The 12,500-nt window shown below is 47.8% G+C and overlaps 1 protein-coding gene across 1 annotated transcript in view; it reads right to left on the bottom strand.

Moving 5' to 3' along the window:
- The window catches only part of LOC123501352 (mitogen-activated protein kinase kinase kinase 1-like), a 41,900-nt gene that overhangs the window by 18,853 nt on the left and 10,547 nt on the right, over nucleotides 1–12,500 (bottom strand). Inside the window, 2 exon segments of the mRNA XM_045250139.1 lie at nucleotides 3,905–4,594; nucleotides 5,181–5,363. Of these exon segments, the coding sequence (XP_045106074.1) occupies nucleotides 3,905–4,594; nucleotides 5,181–5,363 (873 nt within the window).

Below are 12,500 nucleotides of genomic sequence, written 5' to 3'. Positions count from 1 at the left end.
GAGGAGGAGGAGGAGGAGGAGGAATTGATAAAGTGCATTCATTTATCCTCCTGCCTCACATATTTTCAGGTCTATCATGTTTCCCAGCTAGCCTCGTCTCTTTCTCACCTCTTTCTTCCCCAGTCACTTCCTAGCCTATCTACTGGCTGCATTAGAGAGGGACAAACTGAAATTCTCTCTCTCTCTCTCTCTCTCTCTCTCTCTCTCTCTCTCTCTCTCTCTCGTTTTTTTGTTTCTCCGTTAAGTTGAGTTCCAGTCAGATGCGCAGTGGGAGGGTAGACAATTTCAAATCTCTCTCTCTCTCTCTCTCTCTCTCTCTCTCTCTCTCTCTCTCTCTCTCTCTCTCTCCATACGATGATTCTTTCATATCTCTTACTTTGTGTCCTCTTATTATATCTAACCTAGCCTGATATAAAAAGTTTCCTTTCATGTAATTGGTTATGAGAGCGTACAAGTTTCAAATTCTCTCTCTCTCTCTCTCTCTCTCTCTCTCTCTCTCTCTCTCTCTCTCTCTCTCTATGATGACTTTTTCCTATCACTTCTTTTTCGTCCTCTATCATATCAAACTTAGCCTGATAATAAATTTCCTTTCATATTCTTGGTAACCATAAAAAAAAAAAAAAAAAAAAAAAAAAAGCTCGCCACATCTTTCGTCTAACTTATCCGAGCCGAGTTGGGCTGAACCGAACCGAACCGAGCCGAACAGAACCGAACCGAACCAAACTTTATCTATTTACTATTATTCTTATTCATCATATATTAGCATTTATTTATTTTTTTTTATTTATTTATCCAATTATTACTTCATTTATTTCCACTGATTTATTCACCTATTAACGTGGCTACTTGCATCAACACATACAATCCAGAGTTACTTAAAATTTCTTGGAAGCATAATATCTAGAGTTTGCTGTCATATTTTTCCTTTGTGGTCATGGTGGTGGTGGTGATGGTGATGGTGGTGATGTGTACTGTATTCGTGGTGGTGATGTCAGGGTTTGAATTTACGAGTGATGGTGATAGTAGTGGTGGTGGTGGTGGTGGTGGACAGGCAAAATGCTATAGTAATGTAAATATGATGGTGGTGGTGGTGGTGGTGGTGGTGGTGACCTTGAATCGCTGGAGTGAGGGAGGCGGGCACCCACTAACCCCCCCTCCCCAAACCACCACCACCACCACCACCATCACCACCATTCTTCTCTTTCTCTACCAACACTACCATCACCACTAGAGAGAGAGAGAGAGAGAGAGAGAGAGAGAGAGAGAGAGAACCAGTTACAGTACTTTTCCCTCCTTTCCTACCTAACCTCCTTTTCTCACCCTTGCCTTCCTCTTCCACCCTTCCCCCCCTCTCCACCTCCTCCACCACCAGTGTAAGGTAATCCACTCCACCACCCGGAATTAACGCAGTGTTGCATCACCATCCGTGTTGAGTTACAGTGGTGGTAGTGGTGGTGGTGGTGGTGTATGGGGAGGGAACACGAGAAAGGTGAAGGGAAAGATTATGATGGTGGTGGTGGTGGTGGTGGTAGTAGTAGTAGTAGTAGTAGTAGTAGTAGTAGTAGTAGTAGTAGTAGTAGTAGTAGTAGTAGTAGTAGTAGTAGTATAAGCAAAATAAGGTGGAGATCGACACACACACACACACACACACACACACACACACACACACACACACACACACACACACACACACACACACACACACACACACACACACACACACACACACACACACACACACACACACACACACACACACACACACACACACACACACCGCCTGTCCACATGCACGCACACACAAACACCTACGTACATATCAACACACACACACACACACACACACACACACACACACTGATTGATAACCCACTGAGACGCAAAACTGAGAGAGAGAGAGAGAGAGAGAGAGAGAGAGAGAGAGAGAGAGAGAGAGAGAGAGAGAGAGAGAGAGAGAGAGAGAGAGAGTACTATAAGGGGCATAATACCACCACCACCACCACCACAACTACTACTACTACTACAACTACCACTTAAACGGTTCCACAACTTATTTATCAAACTCAATATTTTTCTTCCTTAGTATTCCTTGGAGGAGGAGGAGGAGGAGGAGGAGGAGGAGGAGGAGGAGGAGGAGGAGGAGGAGGAGGAGGAGGAGGAGGAGGAGGAGGAGGAGGGGGTCGAGGACAGATATGTGAAAGTGTACATTAGTTACCCCTCCCCCCAACACCACCACCACCACAAGTAACACCAGTACCATACAAGGTGTAGACACAGATGGTTCCGACCTTCCTTCCTTCTCTCTCTCTCTCTCTCTCTCTCTCTCTCTCTCTCTCTCTCTCAATTCAAGTGGTATACTTGCTTGTTTTCTTCTATGCACGGATCATTCTCTCTCTCTCTCTCTCTCTCTCTCTCTCTCTCTCTCTCTCTCTCTCTCTCTCTCGTGTTTGGTGGTAGTGGTGGTGGTGGTTGTGGTCTTCCTGTCCCTACAAAGGGGCAGACAGACAGACAGACAGACACACGCACACACATACATAAATAAATTCATACAAGCAAACATTGATGTGTGTGTGTGTGTGTGTGTGTGTGTGTGTGTGTGTGTGTGTGTGTGTGTGTGTGTGTGTGTGTGTACTTTTTGGAGACAAGTGTTCACGAGAGAGAGAGAGAGAGAGAGAGAGAGAGAGAGAGAGAGAGAGAGAGAGAGAGAGAGAGAGAGAGAGAGAGAACCAGGCTGATGATCTGGGCAGAGAGAGAGAGAGAGAGAGAGGAGGAGGAGGAGGAGGAGGAGGAGGAGGAGGAGGAGGAGGAGGAGGAGGAGGAGGAGGAGGAGGAGGAGGAGGAGGAGGAAAACTTGTTAAGAGTAAAGAGAAATGAAAAGGAAGGAGATAAGCAACAGAGAGAGAGAGAGAGAGAGAGAGAGAGAGAGAGAGAGAGAGAGAGAGAGAGAGAGACTCGCATAGGCGCCACTTCTTCGTATGTACATTACGTACACGCACACGCACGCATAGACACGCACTTCCACACGCACGCACGCACGCACGCACTTGAATGTTTTGCCTGTATGAATGTATGTGTGTGCGTATGTCTATCTATATGTATGTAAGGACAGGAAGACCACCACCACCACCACCATCACAATCACCGGAAAACACTAAACAACCCACCAGATGAAATGACCTGAAGCGAATTAGGGGACGTGTGGTGGTGGTGTGGTGGTGGTGGTGGTGGTGGTGGTAGTAGTAGTAGTAGTAGTAGTAGTAGTAGTAGTAGTAGTAGTAGTAGTAGTAGTAGTAGTGAAGAAGGACATATAAGAAAACACAAACAACTATAACAGAGAAGAGGAAGAAGAAGAAGAAGAAGAAGAAGAAGAAGAAGAAGAAGACTCGCCACCCCTTCCAGCGCGGGTCACACGCCTGAGGGGAGAGAAGGAACAGCGGGCCTCACACCTCCCTTTGTGGGCCTCGGGGTTGCTGTTAGGCCTAGCTTCTAAGCCCTAGGCAACACGAAGAGGAGGAGGAGGAGGAGAAGGAGTGCGAAACTGGAGGACACATCCCTGGGAGTGGTAGGGGCAGAAGGGGATGTGTGATCGTTGCAGGGGGGGGGATGTGTGTGGTCGTGGTGTGTGGTGTGTGGTTGTGGCAGGAGGGGCAGGGTAGTGTGGTCACGGGACGCCTTGAGGCAGGTCATGGTCGTGCCGCGCCTGACCAGGGTGAGAGGAAGGGCAGGCCAGGGCAGGGGTGAGAGAGGCGTGTGTAGGTGGTTGGGAGGGAGCACCAAGGGGTGGTGGGAGGGGCGGAAGCACACAGCTGGCGGGAGGAAGTGCGGCAGGAAGAGAGGGAGGGTGGGAGAGTGGTTATTGGGCTGGGGGTTATATGGGGGCGAGTGGGGGGGGAGCATCACTCACCTGGGGTCCAATGATGACTTTGTACTTGTGTGTGGGTGAGTCGCCGCCCACCGTGAAGGAGTTGGGGCCAGGCTGGTGCAGCAGGTACAGCCGCGCGTTGAGGGCACGCCGCACCCTGGCCCTCAGTGCCTCCTCACTGATGGGCGGGCCGCGGGACCCTGGCGACGTGCCGCGCCCCCGGGGAGACGTGCCCCGCGGTGACGGGGGGCGGCGCGATCCCGGAGAAGGAGGCCGCTGGTTGCTGCTAGTGGTGGAGGAAGCAGGGGTCCGCGCCCCGGGGGAGGGAGGCCGCGCCGCGCCACTCAGGTTATTGGCGGCGGCAGCCACCACGGCGGCGGCAGCGGCGATGGTGGAGGTGGGCGAGGGGGGCCTGCGAGAGGCGGGGGTGAGGGAGCCTGGGGGCGTGGAAGGAGAGCGGAGGGGGGCGGGGGCGGGGGCAGGAGCAGGGACGGAGGCAGCACCAGGGGACACACCACGCTTCTGCCGTGTCTTGGCGCCGCCAGCCTCACTGAGCTTTGGCGAAGGGTTCCTGCGCGGCGCCCCACTGGAGGGGGACCGCTGCCGCCTCACCCGCGGGGAGGTGGGCGGCGTGGCGCGCTTGTTGGGCGGCGAGGGCGTGACCCGCGTGCCGGGGCCACGCCCGCCCACGCCCCCGCCCCGCGGCACATACCGTCGTGGGCTGACCGACCGCTGCAAGGCAACACAACTCTGTCAGGCAGGTATAGGGCCTAACACACACACACACACACACACACACACACACACACACACACACACACACACACACACACACCACGTAATGTAGTGGTTAGCATGCTCAGCTCACAACCAAGAGGGTCCGGGTTCGAGTCCCGGACGCGGCAAGGCAAATGGGCATGCCTCTTAATGTGTAGGGTCTGTTCACCTAGCAACAAGTAGGTGCGGAATGTAACTCGAGGGGTTGTGGCCTCTGTCCTACTAGAAGATCGGTCTATGAGCTTTGAACTCACTCCGTAATGGGGAAGGCTAGCTGGGTGACCAGCAAACGACTGTGGTGAATCACACACAAACACACACACACACACACACACACACACACACACACACACACACACACATGGCGACAGGACACTATAAGTCCCGCTCGAACCCTACACAATACTAGGTAAATACAACTAGGTAAATTCACAAACGTATATTTTCAGTATGTATGTACTGCAATTTCTAATAAACCGTATATGACTATTATTATTATTATTATTATTATTATTATTATTATCATTATTATTACACACACCTCTCGGTGAAGCTGCCTCACTGGTGAGGACTTGGGAGAGGAGCGCGGGGAGGTCTTTGGGGAGTTCCTTGGGGAGTCTCGGTGAGCGGCTCGGGTCCTGGCGTGTGCTCGAGGATCGGGAGAGCCTGGCCGCCGCCGATGACTGCCCAGCCCGGGGGGTCCTGGGCCCACTGGGGACCTCACCTGAGGGCACAACACACGGGTTAGAGGGAGTAGAGTTACCTGGCGGCACCATTGCTAATCAAGACTTGACTATATCACCCTTCCTCTGCCTTCCATTTTCTTTTCTTTTTTTATAGGAAGCGTGGAGAGAAAAGCACACTGAGGCACCGGTCCTTGAAAGGTTCAAAGGATTGTCCAAAACAGATGGATAAGTGTCTTGAAACAACCCTTTTGGAAGAGTACAGGTCAGGGGAAGGAGGAAACAGAGGTAGGCAGGGAGGGAGGATGTTCAATATATGGAGGAAACAGAGACAGAGAGGCAGGGAGGGAGGGTGTTCAATACTAAGAAATCAAAACACACTATTAACTAAAATATGTCACGATATCTGTTCCCAGGCGACACTGTATGGCGTGTATGTGTGTGTGTGTGTTTCACTGTTTGATCTGCTGCAGTCTCTGACGAGACAGCCAGACGTTACCCTACGGAACGAGCTCAGAGCTCATTATTTCCGATCTTCGGATAGGCCTGAGACCAGGCACACACCACACACCGGGACAACAAGGTCACAACTCCTCGATTTACATCCCGTACCTACTCACTGCTAGGTGAACACCACCTACACGTGAAAGGAGACACACCCAAATATCTCCACCCGGCCGGGGAATCGAACCCCGGTCCTCTGGCTTGTGAAGCCACAGCGCTCTAACCACTGAGCTACCGGGTGTGTGTGTGTGTGTGTGTGTGTGTGTGTGTGTGTGTGTGTGTGTGTGTGTGTGTGTGTGTGTGTGTGTGTGTGTGTGTGTGTGTGTGTGTGTGTGTGTGTGTGTGTGTGTGTGTGATGCGACCCATATCTCTCCCTCAGTAACTGCATATGACACCTGTGTACTGTTCACACACACACACACACACACACACACACACACACACACACACTATCACATGTGTACAGTACAAAACTATCTCTCTCTCTCTCTCTCTCTCTCTCTCTCTCTCTATATATATATATATATATATATATATATATATATATATATATATATAAACTCAAAACAAAAATGTATTGCAACGTTGTCACTTCTACGTTTGTGTGGTGTGTGTGTGTGTGTGTGTGTGTGTGTGTGTGTGTGTGTGTGTGTGTGTGTGTGTGTGTGTGTGTGCGCGTGCGGGTGTGTCCTATTACGCGGCGGGTTAACTGAGGTCATTGAGAACAAGAGCACACACACACACACACACACACACACACACACACACATATGTGAACTCTCTCTCTCTCTCTCTCTCTCTCTCTCTCTCTCTCTAAAAAAAAAAAAAAAAAAAAAAAAAAAAAAAAAAAACGGTCAAAAAAGAAACGGGCGGATGAGAGAGAGAGAGAGAGAGAGAGAGAGAGAGAGAGAGAGAGAGAGAGAGAGAGAGAGAGAGAGAGAGAGAGAGAGATAACATAAAGGAAGGCATTGGACACTGTGAAGCTGCCGGAGGAGGAGGAGGAGGAGGAGGAATACAAAGGAATACAAAGGAAAGACCAAGGAACAACAGACCCTGGGGTCCTTACTAGCTGCTTGGGTAACTATTCTATACTAACTACACAGTGAGAGACAGGACAGGAAAGCAGAAGGCTCCTCCCCACCCACCCATCCCACCAGGTGGGGTGGGATGGGAGGAGGAGGAGGAGGAGGAGGAGGAGGAGGAGGAGGAGGAGGAGGAGGAGGAGGTCGTGGCACTAACAAGCTACTACCAAAACGACCCGCCTGACCATCACACACACACACACACACACACACACACACACACACACACACACACACACACACACACACACACACACACACACCACCACCACCACTAACAACAACAATAACAATTGATAAGAAACACTACATTTGGCAACACCGCCTTTACTCAGAGCAGTGTTGCCATATTGAAAGTTTTATTTTTGTTTCGTTATTCGCTTTCTATTTTGTTTATTTTCATTTTGTATAGAAAAATCAAGATATAAGTTTGGGTTTTTCTTTTGTTTGTTTGTCTGGAGGAGGAGGAGGAGGAGGAGGAGGAGGAGGAGGAGATAAGTGTTTTGAGAATATTGCGGGTGCTTCACTTCTCTCTCTCTCTCTCTCTCTCTCTCTCTCTCTCTCTCTCTCTGTTAATAATTAAATATAACAGATAAAAAAGCAAATTCTTAGAAATAACGAGAGAGAGAGAGAGAGAGAGAGAGAGAGAGAGAGAGAGAGAGAGAGAGAGAGAGAGAGAGAGAGAGAGAGAGAGAGAGAGTTGAGAAAGTGTGACGTTAGATTAATGGTTTACACACACACACACACACACACACACACACACACACACACACACACACACACACACACACACACCTGTTTCCGTCCGTTTGTCTATCTGTCTGTCATTTTTCTTTTTTTTCTTACTTCCTGACCCACAAGAACAACTACAACTACTACAACTACTATTAAAACTACTACTACAACTACTACTACCACCACAACCATCATTACATCTACTACTACTACTACAATTAAGATCACTATATAGCATGCATACAATTCCCCTTACTGACTACTACTACTACTACTACTACTACTACTACTACTACTACTACTTTTACACCTGCTTTGATTAATTAACATACCTAATCAAAAATTCTAAGGCCTAACAGGTGTGAAAGGTCGCTAATCTCTCTCTCTCTCTCTCTCTCTCTCTCTCTCTCTCTCTCTCTCTCTCTCTCTCAGGTAGACACAAGTAACAATTAAAGATAGATGAAGACAGACTTTTAACACCAGAGAGAGAGAGAGAGAGAGAGAGAGAGAGAGAGAGAGAGAGAGAGAGATTAACTATTACATATCGTTATCTTTACCACTACTAAACACACACACACACACACACACACACACACACACACACACACACACACACACACACACACAACTTTCCCTTTTTAAATCTCCAAACCAAAATAAACGTTTTTCCAGCTTTCCTTCTTACTTTATAAGGATTTCTTCCCCTTTTATGGGAGGAGGAGGAGGAGGAGGAGGAGGAGGAGGAGGAGGAGGAGATGAAGGGTGTCATTACGAGTAGCTATGAAAGGTCTGGAAGGAGGAGGAGGAGGAGGAGGAGGAGGAGGAGGAGGAGGAGGAGGAGGAGGAGGAGGAGGAGGAGGAGGGAGAAAAGGAAAATAAAAGAATATGATGAGGTAAATTGAGAGAGAGAGAGAGAGAGAGAGAGAGAGAGAGAGAGAGAGAGAGAGAGAGAGAGAGAGAGAGAGAGAGAGAGAGAGAGAGAGAGAGACTGTGCATGTAAAAATAGACGAATATCATAGAACAAGGAAGTAAAAGATAGAAGCAAACCATGAAGGAAGGAAGGAAGGAAGGAAGGATGAGGATATACATAACACGTATTACTGTACTGAGGTCAAACCAAAGAAGGAAGGAAGGAAGGAAGGAAGGAAGGAAGGAAGGAAGGAAGGATGGATGGATGGATCGAAATAAGAAGGAAGAAAGGAAGGAAGGAAGGAAGGAAGGAAGGAAGGAAGGAAGGAAGGAAGGAAGGAAGGAAGGAAGGAAGGAAGAGAGAGAGAGAGAGAGAGAGAGAGAGAGAGAGAGAGAGAGAGAGAGAGAGAGAGAGAGAGAGAGAGAGAGAGAGGAAAGCTAGCAATAACAGAAGTAATACGATGATAACCAAAACAAAGGAATGAGAAAGAGAAAAAGAGGGGAAGGAAGGAAGGAAGGAAGGAAAGAAAGGAAGAAGGAATAAAGGAGAGAATAACAGTAGAAGGAAGAAGTTCTTGCACACATTAATAAAAAAAAACGAAGGAATGAGAAAAAAAGAAAGGAAGGAAGGAAGGAAGGAAAGAAATTAAATTGAAAAGAAAATAGGAAACGAAGGATATGATTGAAATAAAGAAAGAAAATAAGATATAAACAGAGAGAGAGAGAGAGAGAGAGAGAGAGAGAGAGAGAGAGAGAGAGAGAGAGAGAGAGAACCATCTGTTACTTTCTATCACTGGAATTCAACTTTGGAATGCACCTCTGGAATTTGGTCCCGCAGGAATATAACACCTCTCTCTCTCTCTCTCTCTCTCTCTCTCTCTCTCTAACCCACATTCCTCCCTAAACGTATTTACTTGTATAAATTCTTCTTCTTCCTCCTCCTCATGGTAACTCCTCCTCTTCTTCCTCCTCCTCCCAGGTCATACGCAGAGGTCAGTACGAGGAGGAGGAGGATGAGGAGGAGGAGGAGGAGGAGGAGGAGGAGGAGGAGGAGGAGGAGGAGGAGGAAGGAATGTGAAGAATGTGTGTGTGTGTGTGTGTGTGTGTGTGTGTGTGTGTGTGTGTGTGTGTGTGTGTGTGTGTGTGTGTGTAAGATGAGGTAATGAACACACAACACACACACACACACACACACACACACACACACACACACAGAGAGAGAGAGAGAGAGAGAGAGAGAGAGAGAGAGAGAGAGAGAGAGAGAGAGAGAGAGAGAGAGAGAGAGAGAGAGAGATAACAATGGAGCTAGGAAAAGGTCAAATCTATTCTCTTTTGTAGTGAAATTTTACGATTATTATTATTATTACTATTATTATCATTATTATTATTCACACCTGTATGTATATATTTATGTATATATGTATGTATGTATGTATATAATATGTATGTATGTATGTATGTATGTATGATGCACTAAAATTATACAAAGTGGAGTTATACATAAGTTTCTTCTTCTTCTTCTCTACGTATACACCTGACCAATAGACTATGCATACTGTGAAGTGTAGTATACGGACAGAGGATATACATACACATATACACCTACACATACCTACACACCACTGTCAGTTAAATGTAGAGATAGTTTACTGTGTGTGTGTGTGTGTGTGTGTGTGTGTGTGTGTGTGTGTGTGTGTGTGTGTGTGTGTGTGTGTGTGTGTGTGTGTTATGAAAAGTTAGGTTTGTTTGCTAAAAAGCTGTTGTATTTTTTATTGAAAGAGATAGATAGATACAGATAGATACAGATAGACAGACACAAACAAATATAGACAAACAGACAAGCATAGATACATATAGATAGATAAATAGATTGATATATAGATAGATAGACACACACACACACACACACACACACACACACACACACACACACAGGTGCAACATTTAAGCAATAGACCATGTAGGGGCGGCGGTAAGGTCAGGTGTGTGTGCTGCTAAGGCCGTTTTCCAAGGCCACGCTAAGGCCCTTCCTCACTCAGGCCTGGTATGGGAAGAGGCCTAACCCGCAGGAGGAGGAGGAGGAGGAGGAGGAGGAGGAGGAGGAGGAGGAGGAGGAGGACGAGGAGGACGAGGAGGAGGAAGAGGACAAAGGAAGAACTATTAGCTACGTATATCTTTTTGTCTCAACATAACTGCTTAAAGAAGAAGAAGAAGAAGAAGAAGAAGAAGAAGAGGAAGAAAACTGTGTAGCAATATTCGTACATTAAATGATTTTCCTAGTATGCTCTCTCTCTCTCTCTCTCTCTCTCTCTCTCTCTCTCTCTCTGCCAGAATATAATGCATGTATTCAGTTAGGTTAGTTTAGTGTCCTTTTAAGACAGATAGCTGCGTGCCTGCCAGCCAACTTAATGCACTGCTCTCACTGCCTCTCTCACTCACTGCCTCAGGGTGCTACCGACTGCAAACTGGAGCATACACACACACACACACACACACGTAGCATCACACAGGGCCACATAGCAAGGGCAGAGAGAGAGAGAGAGAGAGAGAGAGAGAGAGAGAGAGAGAGAGAGAGAGAGAGAGAGAGAGAGATTATTAGTTTGTATATCTCAATCCTTCATATCTTTCTATTCCCTTTCTCCTTCATACGCTACTAAAACACTCTCTCTCTCTCTCTCTCTCACAACACCCAGTTTCATTGCAAAATTTATCTGCCAGTTTGACAACCTCCACCATCTGCTCTTATTTCCGCCCTTCCTGCCTTCTCCACGCCCCCAACCCACGCCCCCGCGCCGCCACAGTGTCCGGGGGCGTGTTCCTGCGGCACCTCATCGCGGGGATGGCTGGGGGGACGTGAAAAAAGGGCTAAACTAAGGTAGTGTAATTATTGAGTTATCAAAGTATCTGGCAACTCAGAGCGAGCCTGTATAAACAATCATCCGAATGTCTGCGTTCAACCTTGACTTCGGGCTATAAAACCTAACGTTCCTTCAAACGAAACACAATGACAACTTTAAATAACATTGATAATAGATATATTTCAGATTAGGATTCATTAGGTGCTGTGGTATATATGTGGAAGGGTTGAGGAAAGGTGTGGAGAGGTGAGGGAAGGTGAAGTCAAGGTGTCAAGGATCGGGACGCGGTGAGCACAACGGGGCCGAGAGAGGGAGAACTGGCGGGCTGGCGGGCTAGTGGCTGCTGGCTTGGTTCTCTCTAACGCACCACAAGTACACAGGAAGGAGGGAAGAAAGACGCTCGTAGGGCCCTCACACATGTTCTTTGGGCACCTACCGCCTCTCTCTCTCTCTCTCTCTCTCTCTCTCTCTCTCTCTCTCTCTCTCTCTGGTGCGGGGTGCTTCAGGAAGGTTTCTTGTGGCCACTTCAATTTAGTTATCGTAATGTTAGATTGACCACAACCTCCCTCCTGCTGTTCCTCCTCCTCCTCCTCCATTCTCCTCCTAATTACTCCTCTTCCTCTTTCAGTCTCCCTCTCTCTTACTCATTCTAACAGTGCCTTTATTTCTTTACTCCTCTTCCTTCATTCTATTTAATCCTCTCTCTCTCTCTCTCTCTCTCTCTCTCTCTCTCTCTCTCTCTCTCTCTCTCATCCACTACACACTCTTCCCCGTTCCTCCTCTCTACTCCCTCCCCCCCTCCAAGTGGACGAAAGGGGGTAAGGAGAGGGAGTATATTTGACCTTCTGAATGTGGAAGTGGAAGAGGAGACACTGGGAGGTGGAAGAGAGAAAGAGAGAGAGTACTAGAGGAAGGGGAGATAAAGGGAGGAGGGAGAGTGAATAGAAACAGATAAGGGGAAAGGAAAGGCTCTTCAGAGGAGGAGGAGGAGGAGGAGGAGGAGGAGGAGCAGCAGCAGCAGCAGCAGCCATTTCCTACTACCTACAGCCAACTTCCAACCCTCCTTCCTCCATTACTACTACTACTACTA

This window comes from Portunus trituberculatus, chromosome 9 (genome assembly GCF_017591435.1).
Source record: "Portunus trituberculatus isolate SZX2019 chromosome 9, ASM1759143v1, whole genome shotgun sequence".
NCBI classification, from domain to species: Eukaryota; Metazoa; Arthropoda; class Malacostraca; order Decapoda; family Portunidae; genus Portunus; species Portunus trituberculatus.
The sequence above is the reverse complement of the archived record's forward strand: the minus strand, read 5'-3'. Positions and strand labels throughout refer to the sequence as shown.